Source organism: Clarias gariepinus, chromosome 15 (genome assembly GCF_024256425.1).
Source record: "Clarias gariepinus isolate MV-2021 ecotype Netherlands chromosome 15, CGAR_prim_01v2, whole genome shotgun sequence".
Classification (NCBI taxonomy): Eukaryota; Metazoa; Chordata; class Actinopteri; order Siluriformes; family Clariidae; genus Clarias; species Clarias gariepinus.
Genome location: NC_071114.1, coordinates 30,382,501 through 30,405,568, shown reverse-complemented (window position 1 = coordinate 30,405,568; position 23,068 = coordinate 30,382,501). Strand labels below are relative to the sequence as shown.

The 23,068-nt window shown below is 39.2% G+C and overlaps 1 protein-coding gene across 17 annotated transcripts in view; it reads right to left on the bottom strand.

The window, feature by feature from the left end:
- Window positions 1-23,068, bottom strand: part of plekha7b (pleckstrin homology domain containing, family A member 7b) — a 120,504-nt gene that overhangs the window by 27,076 nt on the left and 70,360 nt on the right. For 14 of the 17 annotated variants that reach the window (XM_053512925.1, XM_053512933.1, XM_053512926.1 and 11 more), the window contains 8 exons: window positions 22,146-22,250; window positions 20,310-20,382; window positions 19,156-19,256; window positions 11,023-11,198; window positions 6,571-6,978; window positions 4,825-5,344; window positions 2,092-2,175; window positions 1,073-1,180 (listed from right to left, as the gene is read on the bottom strand). In XM_053512925.1, coding sequence (XP_053368900.1) covers window positions 1,073-1,180; window positions 2,092-2,175; window positions 4,825-5,344; window positions 6,571-6,978; window positions 11,023-11,198; window positions 19,156-19,256; window positions 20,310-20,382; window positions 22,146-22,250 — 1,575 coding nt within the window. The remainder of the gene's footprint in view (window positions 1-1,072; window positions 1,181-2,091; window positions 2,176-4,824; window positions 5,345-6,570; window positions 6,979-11,022; window positions 11,199-19,155; window positions 19,257-20,309; window positions 20,383-22,145; window positions 22,251-23,068) is intronic. The other 3 variants (XM_053512942.1, XM_053512934.1, XM_053512941.1) reach the window with 1 other exon arrangement.

Below are 23,068 nucleotides of genomic sequence, written 5' to 3'. Positions count from 1 at the left end.
TTTATTCTGTTTATCAACCTACAAAATCAATTAACTAACCGCAACGGCGACGAGAGTTATATAATATATAATTATTGTAAAAGTGCGCTATTCACTTCCAGGTTCCGTTGTGGAATCCCAAATAGCGTTTAACGGGAAGCTAATGCGCTATGTAAGGAGTACGATCCCTTGTTCCACACACCGGGACGACTGTCTGGGCGATCCAGAACGACTTAGAAGTGATAACTGCAGGGACAGCATGTTGTTTAAGATGACATAACTTTATCAGATGAGTGTTATTGCTAGTTGGTGTAAATGATCGATTGTAGAAGAGCTACAGTATGATACCGAGTGATACATAAAGTCAAATGTCCCAGTGCTGTTACCGTCTATTATCACGTGGACTGCTGCTTGTCCAAACCAGATTATTCCTTTGAAACTAACTGCTAAAATAACGTATAAAATACTTTGGTGAATGATTTCTGTATCTTCATTTTATTTCAGGTAGAAATCAGCGCATGAGTTAACTATTAATAAATCTATTTTATTAAACTGAAACTGTCATTCAGGTTTTCAATCTTACAATGTAGGTAATTTTTTTAAAATAAATATTTCCTATTTTTGCCTCTAAAGAATTTTGAATTAATTATAAATGCGATTATTTTTGTAAATAACTTTTTTAACCACAAAAACAAACATTTCAAAACTGTATGACATTAAACTTTGTGAATGCAGGCGCGTTACACAAGCAACATGCTCAAAAACAACCACTGTGCATTACATCATTCGGAAGGTTCAATTAATAATAATAATAATAATAATAATAATAATAATAACAAAAAAGAAGAAAAACTGCAAAATGCATAAAATCTGTATGACAACAGTCCGGGCTGTGGCTCGTTCCCCGTCCATGCCACCTACTGCTATCACCATCACATCACGGCCATGACATCACGACCCACAGAGCAGAGCGAGCACACGAGGACACACAGAGAGAGGGGGGGAGGGAAGGGATTTGGGGTAAATAAAAAATAGCCAAGATGCAATGGGGTCTGTTCTGGTTTAGGACCCCTGTGACCTCTGACCCTCTAACCTGAAGGGCGGGGCCCGAGAGGTCGTCGTTGTGGAGGTGAGCGAACGTGTCGGCCATCATGGCCTGGTGTCTCCTGAGCTGGACGAGGAGCAGGGTCAGCTCCTCCGGCTGCAGAGCGGTATAAGAAGAGAAAGTGGGTTCAGCACGTGACCCTGAGGTCACAGGGATGGAAATCAGAAGCTGACTTTATTCTCCACCTGATATACAGCACCACCTCATACACCGCCTGATACACCACCTCACAAACCACCTTTTAGATCACCTGATATAACTCATCCACCACCTGATACACCACCTGACACACAACCCAATACTGTACCTCATACACCACCTCACAAACTACCTTCTAGATCATCTCATGGACCTCCTGATACACCACATGATACAACACCAATCTCATACAGTACACCACAACGTACATCGCTATGTACACCACCTCATACGCCACCTGCTACAGCATACCACCTCATGCACCACCTCATACAACACCTTCTAGTTCACCTGCAACACCACTTCATACACCATCTCACACACCAGCTTATATACAGTACTTGCTAAAAAAACACCTTCTAGATCACCTACTACACCACCTCACACACCACGACTTATTTACATCCTAACAAACCACCTTCTAGATCATCTGCTACACCACCTCACACACCACCTCATATACAACCGTGTACGCCACCTCGTGGACCACCTCACATAGCACCTAACAAACCACCATCTGGATCAATTCATAGACTTCCAGGGGCACCACCTGATACACCACCTCGTGCACCACCTTATGTACCATCTGTTACACCACCTTACAGTACGTATGTAGCATCTTATACACCACCTGCTGCAGCACACATCACAAAACACTTTACAGAGCACCTAATATGCAAATTCACACACCACCTCATACACCACCGTGAACACCAACTAGTACATCATCACATACACCACCTTTACTCTCCACCCCTTCTATAATCGCTCTGCCCCTAAAAAACCCTTTGTTTTGTTTTTTGACGCACCGTTTTCCCGTGCAGGCTTGGCGCACTGACAGTGTGTGTGATGTAGCCCATCGTTGGCATCGATCTCCTGTCTATTTGTATTGGCTGTAAAGGATAAAAAGAAATAAACAGACATTACTAACATACAGTACAAACATGAATCTTATTATACAGGTAGAGCAGATTTCTGCTTTTAGATTCAAAGTTGTTCTTATTATATTGTTTCCATACAGTACATCACCCCTACTGGTAAAGCCTGGAAAAGTGTGTATACTGTTGAATTTATTTGTGCATGAAAAGGCATTTTTTTTGCATACAGCAAAAAGTATTTTATTTGTATACGGCACATTATTATGAGTGTGGAGATGTGTGTGTTTTATGCCTTTTTTCACATTTTGTATATTTTCATAAGGTTTATTATTTTTTTATTATTATTATTATGTTTAACTTTTTCTGCCTTTTATGCATATTTGGAAAAAGTTTTGTTCGTAATAAGTGAGTAATTTGTGCTTTAGTTTAAAATTTTGCATTTCTTATGTATAATTGTATTTCCGTCTCTTTATCCAATAACATCATTATCTTTAAACTATGGAGTTTTGTGACGTTAACATTTTTTGCCGATCACAAAGAATCTCTCCACCAGACCCACAAACAAGTCATTTCATTAATTACACATAATGTTTCTCCTCCTAAAATAACACGTGTTTGCTAGCAGCAGTTGATGTGATGCAGATCTCTCCTGCTGCTCCCAAAGCTCGAATTTTTTGCTGTGTCAGATGTATTTATTTATTTATTTATTTATTATAAATGGAGGCACGAAAGAAGAAAACATGGTGGTTTACAGCAAGTCGTGGAAAAAGATGCATACATACTTAAAAAATGCCCTCAGCATAATTTTATAATTTTAAGAGCAAACTTTTTAACAATCCTCGAAGGAGCTAACTGGAGGGAAAAACAAAGTGTGTTTCTGAAATAAATAAATAAATAAATAAATAAATAAATAGTTCATGTGAAATCATTTAAAGTTTTTAACCTGACTTTTTGAATTCCTAATTAGTGAGAAAAAACTCGTATTAATATATTACGGCTTCATCCAGAGAACATGTACATTTAATAGGTGGTAATAAAGAAAAAATCAACAAGTACGAACTATTTTTAGAACACATTAGTTACAAATAATGATAAATAATACTATTTGTAATCATTTACGCAGAATTATAATAAAACAGATCACCTAAATGTTTGATGAAAGATATTAAATACGTAATATATAATGTATATAGTAGATACTATTAAAAGTATACAATTAGTATCACTAATTTAACTTTAAAAATCTAATTTAATTATTGTATTTATTTTAAATGTATAAATTACTACTAAATGCAACTATTATTGTAAAATTAGTAATGAAAACAAACTATAAAATGTAATAAACAAAACTATGTTATAGAGTAAAGAGTCTAAACAATAAATATATTATAGAGATTGATTGATTGGTTAATTGATTGATTGATTGATTTGCTAATTACCATTCTTTTTTTTTAAACAGGATGATGCGATTTTAAAAACGTTTTATAGCTGAAACGTTTCTGTTTTTTTTAAGCAATAAAAGTTAAACACACACACATTAAACATACAGTTAAAGTATAGAATACAGTTACAGCACATTTTCATACAGTATAAAAACAAAACTGATACAAATGTGATTTGTCTAAAAATTGATTTATGTTTATTAAAGAAACTGAAAAAAGCGCAGATTTCCATAAATTATGTTAAAAAATAACTTGTTACGTCCCAAACCTGACACACAGGACGAAGGCTGATGTTCAGTGTTACAGCGTGCACTCGTCTTCTTTCTGTCCCTGTTTGTGTGTGTGTGTGTGTGTGTGTGTGCGTGTGTGTGTGATTAGTGAGTTCACACTTGAGTTAATTTATGCTAAGATGGGAGTGAAACTGACACAGTGACAGTGTGTGTGTGTGTGTGTGTGTGTGTGAGAATGGTACAACCTGTATACACACAAACACGTGTTACTGATACGTGAAGGAAGGTGTACTCCTGTGACCTGACGAACGCTGCCCTGCTGATCCCCGGATGGTAAACTGTATTTTTATGATGTTCCTGTACACAATGCTCTAAGGGTCGGACAAGAGATCTTATATTTATTTGTTATTTTTTGATCTGCCAGCAGGATCTCCAAAAACAATCACTTAAATCATGTAAAAGATATTAATTTGTCTGTTCCAAGTGCGTGGCTGTTCAGTCATTCCTGTTCCACTGTTACTAAAAAACAAATAAATAAAAACCGTTCCAGCTGATCTGCATTATTATAATCATCTGGAGGAAATTTAAATCAGCAAGATAGATTTAGATTTAAAAAATAAAAATCATTGTTACGAAAATGATGTTCATGTGTTACAGATGTGACGTTTCTGAATCCATCCTCTAGTTATCAGGGATGGGACTCACCACCAGGGGGAGCCGCCGATACGATATTATCTCGATACCTCGGTGCCGATTCCATTTGAATTGAGATTCTGTAAATATCACGATTTTATAAATATCCTTTTTGTTACAATTCTACAGAAACTTAAAAAAAACTTGCTTATTCCACACAGCATGCTGTGCTGCCTGCTAATGCGTGAATGTCTTAGAGTGCGCCACCTGTCATAATTGTCATAATTGTTTAATTTAAACAAGATGCCCGACACCAGGTCCGAGTCTCTTTCTGAAACTACAGTTTTTTAATCGCTTACCTTGGAGAGCGGCCTCGGTGAGGCGACCCGGACTACGTCCACGCTCGATACTTCGTCGATGGGTCGCACCGTCACTCTGTCCGCGGGCGTGTGAGGTCTGCGAGGTGATGCCAGTTTGGACGGGGGTACTTCGCATGGGGAAGGGGGCACGGACACCGAGCGCGGGACCTCCAGCATCACCCTGAAGGAGGACGCGTCCACGTAGTCGGGTACGGTGAAGGCGGGTGGAACCACGGAACCGCCGTGGCGGAAACGCTGCCTCTGCTGCCACTCGTAAAGCTGCCACACCATGCCCTCTTTAGCGGCGATGCGCTCGTCTGTGGACATGCGGAAGTGGCTGAGGCGGTCGTGGGCGTACTTGTAGTCACTGGGCATGTCGTGGGGGACCGGGGGCGAGCTGGCCGACGGACGACGGGCGCTCTTTGGGAGAGACTGGTAGGACTCGGTCATGACCAGCTTGGGTTGGAGGGGAGGGGTGCGTCTGGGGAGAGTGTACTCCGAGACAGGATGGCTGGATAGACTGAGACACAGACATTATGTCATTTCAAAAAGTGCGTTAAACTGGATTTTGTTCAAAAACGTTTGTTCTTTTTTATGACACACGAACGAATAACGCAGCTTTCAAGTAACGTTCCATTAAATCAGAGGTGATTACATTAAAGAGAAACTGCATTACAACACAATGTGCTCTTTTTGTTTACATATTTTTAGGTAAAATTGCAAAAAACTAAATATGTTTGCATGTTTATCTAGCAATCTGAGAAGAACGCCACAATGTTTTTTTTTATTAAATTAAACTACACTCTAAAGATTAAAAACTAAAATGTGAAAATGGCTTATGGTTTCTACATTGCATGTTTTTGCATCAACCTTTTCATTAAACACTTAAAAACAAGTAATAATGCATCATATGGTGTGTGCAATAATGCAATTATAATGGTGTGTGTACTGGCTTATAAGTGCATTCTAACATATGAATGTATTTAAATCATGGTACATAAATAAAGGTTTTAACCCTTTAACATTCTGCTCAACATTTTGACTCAATATATCTTCTTGAAAAATGTGTCTAACTAAACCTGACTAAGCCATGTCTACCATTCGGTTAAGGTATGCGATGCTAAAAAAAATCCAAAGTAGCTTTAACAAAAAAGGTGTAACAAAACAGCGGCCATTGTGCTTTGTGATGATGCTGTTAAAAGCTATACAGCTTAAATTGAATTAAATATCGCCATGTTTTTAAACAAAATGGCTTTTTAATCACTTTTTAACTTTCCACAAGAAATAAAGTGGACATAATGCCCCAGAGACTTTATGATGTTGCACCAGCAAACAAAATGTTAGCATTTTACGTGACCTTTTCTGTTTTGTTTATTTATTTATTATTTGCAACTCTGTAGAAAAGGCTTAGAGGTGCTTTCTGTTTCTTGTTTGTTTAAAAAACTGTTATTGACCCAAATAAATAACAAAAAAGTAGGGAAATTACTTCCATTGTTTTTTTCTAAACGAGAGTCATCGATTCTCTTATAATTTTTTTATTTATCACATTATTCTTCCTGGCTTTATTTATCCAATAGTTGTAAAAGAAAACTTTATTTACAGGTTTACATTTTGTATTACTCCTCAATAGTATCATGGAAAGCTCATGTTTAAGAAACATTCATGCCACTTGTTGTCATGTTGTCCTTGTCCTTGTCTCACCAGTAGATGGAGCTCTTTCAATAAAGAAAGTGTGTGTGAACTGACCTTTTAGGCTCTCCTTTCTGAACTTTGACCCAGTGCTCCACCTGCGCCAGCGCCGTCTTCCTCTGCACGTGTTTTTCCGTGTCCGTCCGGGGCGCGAGAACTCTCTGATACGTCACACCGCCGTTCTGTTCGCTGTGCACGCCGTTCCTCTGAGCGGTCACAGACGGCGTGATTCGGGGCGGAGCTCCAGATTCCAGGGACACGCCGTTTGCATCTCCATCTCCCGTGTAGACAACTTTGACCGGGACCTCAAGGCGTGCGTCTACCTCGTGCTCATGTCTGGGCTCTCGCTCCGTAACCTCCACCCATCCTGATTGGTGCAGGACCTCAGCGTGGGCGGTGCTGTTGCTGCTTCCTGGGACGTGATTGGTCTGTGGCATGGCCTGTTGCTCAGATTTGGGAGTTTCTCTGTGAAGCGAGAAGAAAAGTGCTTACGGACAAAACAGGGGCGGGGGGGGTCCGGGGGACACAGGTGTTCCTATTAAACTGGACACAGGGTATATGTACTGTTTATGTACTGTTTATCCTGGTGAGTGAGTCTTTCCCGGGAACGCTACACGTGAGGCAGGAATACACTTTGGGTGGGACGTCTGTCCATCGCAGGACACTGCGCACACACATTCACACCTAGGGTCCAATCCACAGACTGACGTGTTCCAGCACTCAGCTGGAAGGTGGTTTCTTTCATACTTTAGGAAAAAAAAAAATCAACTCAGGACTCGGTAATTGGTCTCTGAGCAGCTCTGTAAACTCAGGCATACTGAAACCATCTGCACTAGACGCTGGTCTAACAAGTTTCTCAGGGATGTGCGATATTAAAATATAACTCAGCCAGGCCAATTCATCATCGAAACAACTGTAACCTTTTTATTGCAGCACAAACAGAAACGCTGATGGATTACACACAATAACTCCAACCGTGAAGTCTGACAGCAATCTTCGTTTAAAGAATTTGTGTTACAAGGAGTTTATCATTATCTGTATATACTGTTTAATACTGTTTTAAATTCTATATATACGAGATTTCATATTATAACCATCTAATTAAGCATTGACATATACGCTAATCAGCCTGCTGGAGCGCATGGAGGCCTTCATAAATAATGGAATTAAATGTTTCTCCATCCGAGCAGAAAACAATAACAAATGAAACAAGGTCAGTGTTCGGTGTGACGACCCTTTAGTGTCAGGGATAAAGTTTTATACGGAAATAAGGCATTAAATTTTACTGAGCGTCCGGCAGATCCGTGTGTGTATTACGCCTAACTTGCACAATGCTAATATTTGCACTGTTGTACATATGCTACTTCTGGCAGATGCCAGACTGCATTTTATTGCTTATTACCTGTAACGTGCACTCCCTATACAGATATATCAATCTATGTAAAAATAACATTTACATTTACATTTAACACATCACGACATAGAGAAAGGGGATGAAATGACTGCTGTATAAGAGGAATAAACTCCACAGGATGTGGTTTTATAGGAAAATGATCAGTGTCAGGGTTATAACTGTAACTCTGATGAATGTTGTTTAATTTAGAAATTACCAATTTTCAGTTGAGGAACAGGGAAAAGCGCGGGATTAAAAACCAGCCTCGTTAATAAGTTTGCAATTCCAAGAAACGCAGCATCGCACACACCTGCATTGATTTAACACACACCTCGTCTTCTGCACGGAGAGATGTCGAGCTTCTTTAGCTCAAACTCTGACAGTCGGCTTATCTTGATAACAAATACCCCAAGGTGTTTTTCTCTCTCTCTCTCTCTCTCTCTCTCTCTCTCTGTGTATTCTGGTGAAAAGAGTTTAATTTTATTTCCAGCCATCGTACAGCATTTCTGTTAAAACTCCACCTCCACTGCATCACCTTTACATTGACTAGGAAGTCAATTTATCTACAGCATAAATAACTATTTATTGCCGTGTGTATTCAGCATTTTAGTGTTTAATCCATTGTAGCGTTAGAGACTTGACCTGACCTCAGATTAAGATTTTGCAATAAAAGACTAATTTAGCCCTTTTATATGTTTATAAACCAGTCTCTACCTGTAATGAGTAACACTGTCCTCTAGATGGCGACCCTCGATCATGTTGAAATCCCCTAGATGCCCTGATTCTACAGCAACATTCCACACTACTTATCATCTCTACACAACATTACACTTCTTTTTGGCTGCTTTAGGTTTAAAAAAAATCTTTTTTTAATGCTGATATAAAGGAAATGAAAGGTGGCTTTAAAAATAACTTTTTAGGATACCGTACTTACACATGCTACTAAAAAGACAAAACAAAGAGGGACTCAAGCCATTTGAGACTTGCACTTTTTAAGATGTGACAAATTTATATTAATACTAATACAAATGAAAACATTATATGGCCTAAAACAGAACCCTGAGGGACACCTTGTTAGATTGTTTTTTGTCTATGAAAATGTCTTGTTAATGCTTTGTGTATGTAAGTGAACCGTTCAGAGCCTAAGGTTAGGCCTACATGTAGCGGCTATCTGCACTAGCATTAGCAGTTAGCAAGCTCTGGTAAGAACTAACCTCTGCTTTTTTAACTATTTAAGAAAAAATACATTGAATACCAAAGTAATTCAGAACAGAACCCTTTTTGATGTAGCTTGGTTTTCTTGGTTTTCTATTATTAACTGCTACGATCCAAGTACTAAAGCAGAGGAGAAATATTGACTGCATCCATAATCTGAGACTGAATCTCTAACGAGATTCTCCTACAAACTGAAACAGATTGTGGCTCTTATCCTTACTCACTGTTAGGCAAGCTTCCTGTGTCTGTCTGTTTGCAAACATCCAGATCTCATGTTTCTGTAAAATGATGAGGCTCAGCTCTGGACGTCTGGATGCTGCTGGCTATCATCATCATCATCTTCGTCAACATCATCATCATCATGGCTCTGAGACAGAGAACTACAGAGCAGGGGAACTCAGATATGAGGAATGTGTGCTGAAACCTCGAAGGGTTTAGAATCGATAGTGTGGCTTTACACTCTGAATTAAACACTCGATACTGTGTTTAATTCAACATCAGTTTGTAAATAGCAGCAGAAATGTGACTCAGTGATTCCAGGGGGTAAAACGTCGTTCTGACAAAAAGCAGCTGTTCGTCTTGACGTCATTCAGCCTCACTGAGATCAATGAAATAGACAGAAGCACAACAGGAAGCACAGATTTGTACTTTAAATCCATAAAGAACTGAGAATCCTGCATCACATTCTGCATCATCCATCCAATCTTATTAACATGAAAAAGTAACCCTGACGCTTCACAGTTTAACAAGTAAAGTTAATAAATTTAATCGAATAAAGGAAATTATGCTCAGTCACACTTTCCCATCATTTGCAGTATATTTAAAGTTTTTACTAGAAAGTGTAGCTTAGTACTGACTAATAATATATAATTAGAGCACTGTTAAAAGGATTTTCATTTATTTTTATTGTTATTATTTTGCTTGTTATGAATTTAAGAACATTTGGACACTAAAACTCTTAAGACAAAAAAAAATTATCAATAAAACCCCAAAATAAAATTGGTAAATTAAACAGTAAAAGTTTTTTTCTTTCTTTTTTTTTATTTCCTGCTTCCAATGAATTTACATCGGCAGTGAAATACATGTTTTTCCTTTTTCTTAATTTTTTTTAAGGGGCAGTTTATATTGCTGATAAGTTAAAGGGATAAGGCTGTTAACATTACTGAAATTTATTTCTCTTTTTTTTCTTCTTCTAAACCAAGGCCAGCCTGTCGAGTCCAGTGCCAATGTGGCACAACTCACTGAAATGAGGTCAATGCTGGCCACGATAGAAAGACACCAGAATACCCAGTGCACCACAGCCCGCTGCACATGGGCAAAGAGCCTAAGGCCTCGTCCCGGCCTCCAAACTCCTCAGATCCCAATCCGATCAAGCGCCAATGGGACAAACAAGTCTAATCCACAGAGGCCCTGCCCCACAGCACCCAAAGCACCCAAATCACACGCTGCCAACATTCTAGTGCCAGGCCACCCTGGTGGCACAAGGGGAACCCAAAACTGAGGTGGTTTTAATGTTCATGTTTTTAATGTTATTGCAGATCGGTGTAGATGGATGGATAAATAGACAAATGGATGAAGAGATAGCTATTGGACTGTTACATTGAAGAAGATAATAAAATCAAGAGCACAGTAAAGAAACATTTTAAAAAAAATGAGAAATTATGAAAAATAAACCTGGATGTTATTATTATTTCATATCTTGATGACTCTCAGAAAGTGACTTCTTTTTATTTGAATTATCGAGAGTTTAAAAGTCATAAAAAACTATAACAGTTTTAAATAATAAAAAGTTTAAAATTGTATATAACTTCTGACTTCCTGCACAGTTGAGGCTGAGTTGGGATGAAGTGCCAGACAGAAGGAACTGTGGGTAAAAAGTAGAGAGGAGAGTCTGTCCTGACCTCTTTAAACTGTGGCTCTGCATGAGCGCCGCCTGGTTCATGGCCCGGATCCAGCCGTTCATGTCCTCCTGCGTGTCCGCGCTGAAGAAGTAGGTCCTCATGCCGCCGTGCTCGGCCTGCGAGCCAATCACAGAGTTCTTACTGTAAATGTACGAGCGCATGCCTGTGTGAGTCGCCTGAGGACAGAGACAGAAGGACAGACAGAGAGAGAGAGAGAGAGAGAGAGAGAGAGAGGTAAAGAGAGGCTGCGTCCCACAGCGCTGATGTTCAGGACTAAAGCTGATGGGTTAGAGAGCGTTAATACATTTTCTATCACAGCATGTAACAGTGATGTCACTATAAATAAGACAATATGAAAAAAAGGGCGAAAGATTGCTTTAATATACACGAGAACAGGAACTAAATGTAAATTAGACAACAAAACATGGTATAATGTATTTAATTCAGTTAACATACATAAATATAAATATTAACATGGATAAATTACATTAAAAAAATGAATCCGTGGGAAAAAAAAACAGAATGAAAAAAACTTAAAGCTAAACAATTCATTGCAGAGACAGGAAAAATAAAATAAATAAAACCACTGTACAAAGAAATAAATTAATAAATCGCAAAACGCATGAACGTAGAATAAATCAGTGGAAAAAATCAACATGGGGATATAAATGACTCACTGATTAGCAGTGTGTGTGTGTGTGTGTGTGTGTGTGTGTGTGTGTCACGCTAAACACAACCCCCTGGCTCCTATATCGCTGAATCAGCAGACACAAGGCTTAGCTCCTCCCCTGACTGGACCACGCCCGTGCTTTATTCACACGCTGCCAGGGTTCAGGATCACACACACACACACACACACACACTCCGCTATTTATCCAGCTCAGGCAGAAACACACACATACACACACACACACACACAAAGACACACACACACACTGACCTGAACCAGACCAAGCTACATCACATTCTTAGTAATGCTGTAAATGAGGGCGGGGCTAAGTATGACTTTGTGATGTCATTAAATAAACTCTCCAGCTTTGGAAGTAATCATGGATGAGATGACAGCATGACATGTGACCTCCAGAGAAGTTTTGTTGTTAGGAGTAGACTTATGCAACACACACACACACACACACACACACACACACACACACAGAGATAATCCTGGATAATCCACAGTGTTTATTTATTGTTATATTTTAAATTGACGGTAGCGCATCAGGGTCACGTCTCCTGAGCTCTAAGTGGATTAACGCACGTTTCTCCCGTGTCTGTTAGGTTTTCCATACGCCAGCTTTGAGTAAATGCGTGTGTGTGTGTGTGTGTGTGTGTGTGTGCAGTGCTACGGACCGGCCCTGCGTTATTCCCAGGATGAACTCGGGATCTTGACCAAGATGAAGCACTTATCGAAGATGACTGAATGAATAAATGTAATGAATTTAATGTAATGAATAAATGCAAACATTTTCATCTCCGCTCTCTCCGTGGTTCTGCAATGTGACATCAGGTCCCTGTGTTTAGAGTTAGAGGAACATGGGGAACATGGGGAACAGTAAATGCTTCCACATTATGGCTAAGAAGATCAGAATTTCACCCAGATATCCAGTTTATTAAAGGAGCGTTCTATTAAAAGCAGCAGCCATGACACCTTTTTACTGCTGATGGTGTGTATGTGTGTGTGTGTGTGTGTGTGTGTGTGTTTGGATAAAGCAGAAGTGAACCACTGCAGTAAAATGCTGAATAGACATCCCTCTCTCTCTCTCTCTCTCTCTCTCTCTCTCTCTCTGTCATTCAAAAACTTCCATCATGGACTCCTCAGTTGATTAAAGTGCACATCGAAAAGCCTTTTTTCCCTCCAACCCCTTTATTTCCAAAGTCTTTAACGATATCAGATTAGATGTCTGATCCTCAGACCCTCATTAAGGAGCTGCTCTGTAATCGAGAGATAATGAAGTGCTGGAGGACACACGGTGAATAGAAAGACCGTACAAAGGGTATAAAAAAAGAAAAAAAAACACAGACAGAAAGTGAGTCCAGAAACGAGCTGCTGAAAAATTACACCTGGAATTAAAAAAAAGGTCTTAAATAGTTGTTTTTTTTAAAAGCCCTAAAAGAGACAAAAATTAGCAAGTGCTTGGGACAGAAAAGGTATAAAAAAAAAAAATTATATACACATTCATTGTTTTTTTTATTATTATTATTTATTTGTCTTTTTCTTAAATTTAATCTTTGAATGTATCCAAGACAAATGTAGTCTAGTTGTAACCACCTGGCAGAGGTAGGCCTTTTAGTTATATATTTCGGACATTTTACACAATTAGTTTTTTACACAGCAACTAATTAAAAGACTTTTTAAAACTCTTTTAAAGATTTCAGAAAAACTCATTATTATTATTATTACTATTTTTGAAATTCCTGTGGTATCCCAGTCTAGAAACTTTCACATTTCTGCCTAAATTTCAGCATAAGAGCGAGCGAGCCGGTCACGCGAATATCCAGTTGTGCGAACTTCCGGTTGTGTGTACGTCACTAAATCATTCAAGATTTACATATTTTTTGAGGGGTGCCTTTTTTGTGCATTCTGTGCAATATTTAGTCAAGACGTAGCACCATGTGTCCCGAGAACGTTATCAAGAACGGTGGAAGAAGAAAAGGGAGCCGCTTTCAGTTTGGTTTTTAAAGCAGCCGGTGCCGAGAGGAATCAAAAATTAAGGATAAGTGAGGTTTAATGACTATTTTCTTATTTTCTTATTTTCTAAATACGAAATTTCTTTCGTATTTTACTTAATTTACATGTCTTTTCTAAATGTTTTGATTGTTTTTATATGCAAAAATATAATAATGTTGGAAATTGGTAATAATTTGGGTGGCTGGAACGGATTATCTGCATTTACATTATTTCCGATGGGAACATGTGTTTCACAATACGAAACTTGGCCTTTAGAACTCGCCTCCGGAACGGATTAAATTTGTATGCAGAGGTTCCGCTGTAGCCAAGTACTTGGATTTTAGTTCCACATTTGTTTTAAAAGCTGCTCGATTTTTTTTCATAGAGATGGAAGATAAAGAAGCTTTACAGGCACATAAATGTACGTTTCATCAAAAGAAATTTTATACCCTTTAAATTTATTTTATAACCTTTTGTTTTTACATTTGCACATAAATAGTTTAAATATGTCAATATAGTAATGTCTCACCAAATTCATCTTTAACCTGTTTCAACAAAATATAGTATCTTTTAAAAAAACAATAATGTACAGTATAAAACATTATTCTCTTTTATAGATGATGTCCAGACTCTCATTTAACTTCATTTAACTGATCTGGAAACAGATAAACTTGTACTGAAGGTTATAATGTCGTGTGGATATAACGGCACGGCTTATGAGGTTTTAAACCATCATCAAATTGAATGAAGTAAATACGACTCTGATTTCTACATAAACTACAGTATTTCCTCAGCATCGTGTTCGAGTGTGTGTGTGTGTTTGTGTGTGTGTGTGTTTCGCCCTGAGTATCAGTTAATCGTTTTGACATCAAAGACTCCTCAATCATCCACTAACTAAATATATTAAACCATGTTAGTAATAAGATTTAACCAGCGTGCCAATAGAGCGGCCTTAACAATCATATTAAATGTAAATGAGGTGTAGGAAGAAGGACGGACTGATAAGCGCTATTGCTGTGGAACAGTCGTGTAAGTGTTGAACAAATCTGCGCTTCATCTGGTTTTGCATGATCTGAGATGAGATAAAACCGTACAGGGACGAGAGACACCGACTCTCCGCGCTAAGATGTGACACCTGGCTAATAGCGGATCAGAGCAGCGCGTCTGGAAGAGAGAAACACACACTGTGGTGTTCGGGTCATGTGTGTAAATAATTCCCCGTGCTCACAGATCCATCAGGGAATTAAACCCTCCATAGATGTGATCCTCTGGTGGTTCAGTACATTCAGGTGGTCAGCTGACTTCATTTTATTGCCCCATAACGTTACTGAGTCTCGACCTGAGTAACTGATCAACCCCAGATCATAACACTGTCTCCAGAGGCTTGTACAGTGGACACTATGCATGATGGGAGCATCGCTTCATGTCCTTCCCTTCTCACCCTGACACGCCCATCACTCTGGAAGAGGCTCAGTCTGGACTCATCAAGTCACATGACCTTTCTCCATCAGTCCAAAGTCCAGTCTTTATGATCCCTAACAAACTGAAGACTTTTTTCTGATGAGTCTCAATAAGAAGTGGTTTTCTTATGGGACACACAGCTGTTTAGTCCCAGTCCTGCGAGCTCTGGTTACACTGTGTGTCTTTGCTTGATGCAGAAAATGATTTTGACTCTTTTGAAATGGCAACTTTTTTTTCCCGTATTGGTCAAGTGACAATAATTCAAGAATAAATTAATAAGTTTACGGCAGAATCCTGCAAACTGTCACAGAAGGAGGCACATAACCTCAATAAATCCATCATTACTGCACAAACCTCACATGCAGCACTTTGTCACAGCATTAAGATTTTATTTTTAAAGCATTACAGCTGTTTATCACCATAATGTTGTTTATGTTTACTGTCAAAATATTGCAACATTTTTCTTTCAAAATCTCATATTTAATTTTTTAAAACATTGCTCCGAAAAATGCCGTGGTAGAAACATTTATTGCTCACTCCGGGAAAACAGAGAGAGAAAGAGAGAGAGAGAAAGACAGAGAGAGAGACAGAGAGGTAAATGATCATCAGTTCTGTAATGGAAAGAAAATAAAAATACCTATTCATGCAAGACTTAGGAGCCTCTCCGTCGCACCCGCAGCTCCCATAATGCACCGGGCCACAACAGGAGCCAATCAGCCGGCGGGAACGAGAGAAAGAGAGTGAGGGATCAACCACACACTTTAATAAAACTCTCCATAGAACGAGTGGAAAAGTTAATAAACGTGTTATAGAGGAGGAGACGAGCCGTCAGAGGACAAAGAAGCAGCGGGAAAACACTGAAACCACACACACACACACGTATACACACACACACACGTACACACACACACTTCTCAGTATTTGTTACAAAGCAAATAAGATAATAAATAATTGCCTTAGATAAGAAAACTATTTAAAATCATTGTTTAAAAACAGTAAAATTATGATTAATTAATTAATTGAATAACTTAATAATTAAATACCTGAATATTTGAATAATTGATTAACCTTTAAGCAGAATCGCTTTTTATATGATGAATAATTTTAATTAAGTTATCCACCATACAATACACAACACACACACACACACACACTGCACAACATTCATTTGCACTAAATCCTAAAAGTTATTTGATATTACATAATGTTTGCTTTGTAACAAATACATTTTCACTACATAAAACACACACATTGCTCTTATTATTATTATTATTATTATTATTATTATTATTTAATTTTTTTTTATTATTATGCAATCCCACCACCAACCCCTAGGGGGCAGGAAACCCCTCCTGAAATAATAAAGAAGCACCAAAACACAACACTAATACGGAACATCATGTTTTGTGTTTACCATCGGACAGGATCGAGGGCTTCAGGCATCAGTGAGAGTGTGTGTGCGTGTGTATGTGTGTGTGTGTGTGTGTGTGTGTGTGAGGAGCCCTCCTGATGGCGTGACTGTCACACACATTCCACACATGCAGAAATATGAGCTGCGTAAAGAGGCTGGAACGGTGTGTCACGCTCTCAGACACACACACACAAACAAACAAAACACACTAAACACCGGGGTCATGAAAGAAACGAAAGGGCCGCACGTGAGAACCCGAGGGAACGCGCACGCAAACACTCCGGCAGAGAATAAACGTGGCCGTGAACACACACTGCACAACATCATCGCGGGGACGAGAGGAAACGAATCGGTTTGGTTTATTTGCCAAAGAGAAGAAACTGTAGCTACTTCAATACAATATTTAACTACATTTATAATTCTAAAAGGAATATAAAACCTTAAAACCTTTTTTTTCTTCAAGATTCAGGACAAAACATGACCTTTAAATGGACACTGAGGACACACTGAGGACACTGGGGTTTGTGTTTAAGAGATAAACTGATGCTGCTCAGCAACAATAATGAAACAGCTTCCATAAAGAGCGGCAGACATCACTCAGCACACACACACACACACACACACACACACACACACACACACACACAGTGACATCACAAAAGCCACAGAGTTTCGCAACACTGATAATGTACTATTCACAATACAGTTCACAATATTTAACTCACAGCGAAGGTCAATGACGATTAAATGATGAGCTCACATGGGTGTGTGTCAGTGTGTGTCAGTGTGGAGGCTTCAGACTTCAAACTGTGTTATCGTTACTTTTATAATGTAAATTTTGACGCTACCGGACCATGGGAACGATGTTGCAAAAATGTAGAGTTCTCAAAATGAGCTGACGAACACGTGAACGTGTGTATCTGAGCAACAGCAAAACAAAAACTGGCTACATTCTGAAATGAGCTTTAGGGGCTACGAGTGCAAGTCTTCAATTTGAGTCTAATAATTTCGAGATAGTACTGATTTCAGTACGGTGCATCACTGCGAAATAACTTAGAAGGTCCTCGAAGAAACACAAAAATGTATAACTTATTTTAACGTGGAGGCGAAAACATATGCATCATTTCTGGTATACTGTTAAGGTGGAGAGCTGGAGCGCTCATAAAAACCTCTTATACTGGGATGATGGAGAAAACCCCCTAAACCCCGACCCGCACTGACCCTGACGCTGCACACTTAACTATTAAATAGTACACACTTATAGATACTACAGTGTGTATGATGAGGTTTATTAATGTGCATTAGCATTAGATACTGTGTTAAGTCAGCATACAGTTTGTGACCAACCCAGTCACCCGTACATCCATTTAGTGCGTGCGTACATCAGCTGATCAAAACTTGGAAATCCAAGCATATTTTTTGTGGGTTTTTTTGCAGCTTGTGTAAGATTTATTGACCCACAGCACCATGGGATCCCAAGAATGTTATCGAGGACGGTGGAAGAAGAAAAGGGAGCCGCTTTCAGTTTGGTCTTTAAAGCAGCCGGTGCTGAGAGGAATCATAAATTAATTTTAAGTGAATTTAATTTAATTATTTTAATTTAATTATTTTTTTAATTTCATTTACATATCTTTTCTAAATGTTTTCATTGTTTTTATATGGAAAAAATATGATGATAGTGTTGGAAATTGGTAATATTGGTAATATTTTTGAGTGGCTGGAACAGATTATCTGCATTTACATTATTTCCTATGGGAACATGTGTTTCGCAATACGAAATTTCACCTTAAGAGCTCGCCTCGGGAACGGATTAAATTGGCATGCCGAGGTATCGCTGTGTATAAAGCGCGGGATCCAGGTGGATAATAACACGTGAGAAACATTTACCTCGTCTGTAAATCATGGACCGTAGTGACAGCATGACTGCGGCACGGTTAGTAAGTGATCACATCCTTACTGTAAGTACATAATGAGTTGCACTATTTCACAGATTACGAGCAACCATTTCAATTCTGACAATTCTGCACACTCTCACACACACTTCTCACAAGGATGTAGGGAAGGGCTTAACTCTGACACGATGTGCTCTTCTTGTGCAGGTCTATCTTCTGATTCATGTAAACTGCAAAGTTATTATTATTAACTGTTTATCCGTCAGTGCATTTCTTTCTTTTCAGTAAATAAAAGAAAGTCATATGCGAAGACACGCCCCTCAAACAATGCTTTGACTTTTCACTTTGTGGTTATGTGAAAGCAACACCAAAGCAAACAGCAAACAAAATCGAAAGAATCCGTCCGGCTCTGGTTCAAATTCAGAAACGTGGTGCAAAACCGCCTTTAGTTTGGTTGCTCTTCAGTCAGAACAAAAGCTCGCAGCGAAACAGATAAGATCAAAGACCGAGCTGCTTATTTCTACAAGTAAACTATTTACCCATGAGGCGCTGACCTCTCCTTTCTCCAGGAGCTGATATCATTTGGTTTGGCTGCAGCACAACAATCTCTCAGGGTTACTGTTGCGACCGGGACACAGCGTGGACTCTCAGCCCGAGTGAAGAGACTTAACCCTAACCAGGGGGACGCGGGACTGACGTACCTTAAAGGCAAACTTGCGGCTGATGTGGTCTTCAGGCTCCACCGGGGAGATGACGTAGCTCGGGAGTGGGATGCTCCCCAAAACCGTCTCCTCTCGACTGTCTGCAGGGAAACAGCAGAGAAACATCTGAACTGAAACAGGAGCAGCTCAAAATACATTCGAAACACCTGGTAGGAGCGTGGTGCGAGTTCATAAGGCATAGCAATACCTCTGTTCCATCTCATCGATCTCATCAGAGCCGGTTTAGCGACAACATGATGGACGCTTTGAGAACCTGGGAGGGACGTGCGCGGCTGGGAAGTAGTGAGGGATTAATACAGCATGTGCACATTGTTTCCAGTTTGACCCGCTCCCGCTGCGTTCTACGTTATATTTAGGACGCAGTGGGAGCTTCACGGTCTTCGTCAGAGTGTTAATGGAGTCGCATTCTGAAGAAGTGGCATTAATGGAGTTCGGGTTGTAATTGTTCAGGATTAAACAGACAGATGTTAGAGCAGATGCTCTCTACAAGATTATTAACGTCATTAGTAGGATTCTGGTGTGTCTCATTTAAGTCTGAGATAAAAAAAAAAATAAAAAAACTTTATCCTCCAGTTTATTTATTCTAGTTATTACTGCATTAAGATAAAATCTATTTTAGATTCAGGCATTCTCCACCTGTTAGCATAATTATACCTCCAGCTTCTAATTATAAAACACTTTTAGAATTTGCAAAACTGGACTTTATTTTGTCTTCAAATCACAGGCGCAAAGTTTCGCAAATGTCTTTCTCAGAGTCATTTAAACCCAAAGTCACATTACAGACTCTAAGAGAATCGATCTGCATGTTTTTCACTGCTTTGTTCAGTTTCCTAAAGAGGAAGTGATCTCACTGACTCACTTAAACCACCCACTCCCTCCCTCCCTCCCTCAATCACTCAACCCACCCATTCCCTCCCTCCCTCAATCACACGATCACTCACTCACTCCCTCACTCACTCACTCGATCACTCACTCACTCCCTCCCTCCCTCGATCACTCCCTCCCTCACTCCCTCCCTCACTCACTCACTCACTCGATCACTCACTCACTCCCTCCCTCCCTCACTCCCTCACTCCCTCACTCGATCACTCCCTCACTCGATCACTCCCTCACTCACTCCCTCCCTCACTCACCTTTATAATAAAAGAGGCAGAAATCCGACAACACGAACCACTTCCTCTTCCACAGCCTCATTCCTGAACTGTCCTGCAGATCAAACACATCATTTATTTAATTCTCCTCTATAACTAATCACTTTAGCATTAGCTGGAAAAATTAATATTTCTAGTTAAAAAATAAAAACATGGACCAAAAGTTGAATTGAACAAGCTGTGTGTGTATCATTTGTGGTCTCTGTAATTGGATTAGAGGAAAACCTGTTCCCTATGATCCCGGATTTATTACATTTAATTTCTGAGATTTGTTGGTCATAATGTTTATTAGTGTCCCACAGCTGTGCTTCAGTGTGTCAGAGCGACTCCGTATAGAGACTCGGACACAACACCAGTCATTTCTGCTATGTGTTGTCATGTAACCTTACAGTCACCACTGGAGCCCTATTGGGACGGGATTAGTTTACCTTTTAGGGTCTGTTTCATTAACACATTTAGTGTCCAGTAAGATTAGAGCACCTGTAACCTGTCTAAACAGATACAAATAAAGGGGCAAAATAATATACAGATCTGATAAAAAATATATTTTAACAGTTTAAATATGATTTGTTGGAATGACTTTATGTTTTTATTCTTTTTTTAGTTTTTTTTTTTTTTTTTTACTGCAAATCTCAATACATTTCTAGCCTTTCACTCATTCTGGCAAATTATTTTCCTCAGACACACAAGGTTGTCTATAACAAAACATTTAATTTAAAGACTGCTGGATCTCCTTCTATTAAACGCTTTGAACTTCAAAAAATTGAATTCAACAGTGAACAGATCCATGTCATAGTAAAATGCAACACATCCATAAAGAGCCAATTTCTCTCATGTGTTACCTAAACATGTATGTGTGACCTCAATGGGTTCAGTGCATTTTTGGAGAATTTTAAATTCAATAAAAAGGAGTTTACACTCTGTTAGTGCTGTTGCAGTTTCCCCAGCAGTCATGGACTTCTTCTTAAGATAAACTGACCTGAAGATAATTCTGGAGTTAAACAGAACTGCTTGTATATTGGGTAAAATGTAAAGATTCATAAAAGTGTGCAAGTAAAACACAACAGAAAATTTACGTCATATTAGATACAAGAATAAAAGCAATCACTATTGTGTATGGAGCGTTTTAAAAGTTACAACTAGAATAAAACCCATTTCTGCTACTACAAAACCCCCCCCCCAAAATTTTTTTTCCCACAAAATGAGATAAAGTTGAATATGTAGGTAATGTCGCTAAAGAATAACAAAACTAATACCCGTCAACAACTGTCAAAAGAGTAATATAAGTGTGGAAATGATCAGTGGAAATTTAATGTTGAAATAATTATTTTATAATTTTAAAAAGCTCTCCCGATTTAAATTTGCAAAATGATTTGAATTTGTATAGTAGGAGTGAAGTTATGCAAATTTTTAACCGTTTCTTCATACATTTGTTATTAAAAACATCTAAACCAGACGTGTTGTGCAACGTGATTTACAGTGTCAATGCTGCAGATACTTGGGCCGTGTTCCTGTGAAAATCCTCTACATGTGTACAAATCATTTTCGTATGTTCAGACTCTCACTCGTACACGCAAACTGTTCATTTATTCACTTGTGCTTGTCAGGGTTGCCAGATGACACTGACAAAATCCCACCTGTGCAAACCCCGCCCACTTGGACAACAAGAAAACAACAAATAAATAATATCGGCACTAGAGCTCATACTGCACATTAGTTATACAGTACAGGCACAGTTATACTATAGTAGTATAGTAATCCCACATGTTCTCATACACACACACACACACCTTCATCAGTGTGTGTTTTTGAGCTCACCTGCTTGTAAAGCCATCCTCTCACCACTACAGGGACGTTGGGGTTCCTCTTGATGGCGTGATCTCTTTTCCCAAAGCTGTGCACTCGTCCACTGGATCTTAGCGGCTAAAGCAGGAAAAAGTGGCTGTTAATGTAACATCCAAGACCTCTCTCCCTCTCTCTCTCTCCCTCTCTCTCTCCTTTTCCTTTTTGTTTCCTGCTCAGGTTAAAAACACAACAGCGTGGACACGAGTATCGCTGCTGTAATCATTTTATTAAAAAACTGCCGAACTGTCAGCGGCCGACATCATTTTAATATAAACCCTGTCACGCGTCTGCAGAGCTTCAGCAGCAAGAGTGAAACACCCACACACACACACACACACACACACACACACACATGCAATTTGTCAAAAACAGAACATATTGGCAACCTGTCAGCTCGCTGTTTTTCCGCTACTAATTTTAGCTCCGCGTCGCCTCATTTATCAGGTGAATTTATTCCCGTCCACGTAATCCCGCTAGTCAGAATAAACTGCCCTTATCTCACAAGCATTGACACTTAGGATACAAATGGAGTTACTGCAAATTTAAATATGGATTACACTGTCAAGTTTAGCTTTTTAAAAAAAAAAAAAGTAATGGCACCCTGTGGAAGGAGGAAACAGGAGCCGCGGCGCTGCGATGGCTGAGCTGCGTTACTGGAACATTCAGCTCTCAGGAGACACATTTATCCACCATCGTGCTGTTGTTTTCATCTAAACGTCTTTAGTGATGCTTTAGCTTGAGTTAGAAGCGCAAAAATCAGAACCATGAAAAAGCCTGCTGAGATTTTTGTCATCGTTGTTGTTATTCGGTCCTGATAAAATTCTCAATCAGATCTGAATTACAGTACGTACAGTACGACACGTGAGCCGTGGCTGAAGCCGGACGCCGATGCCGCC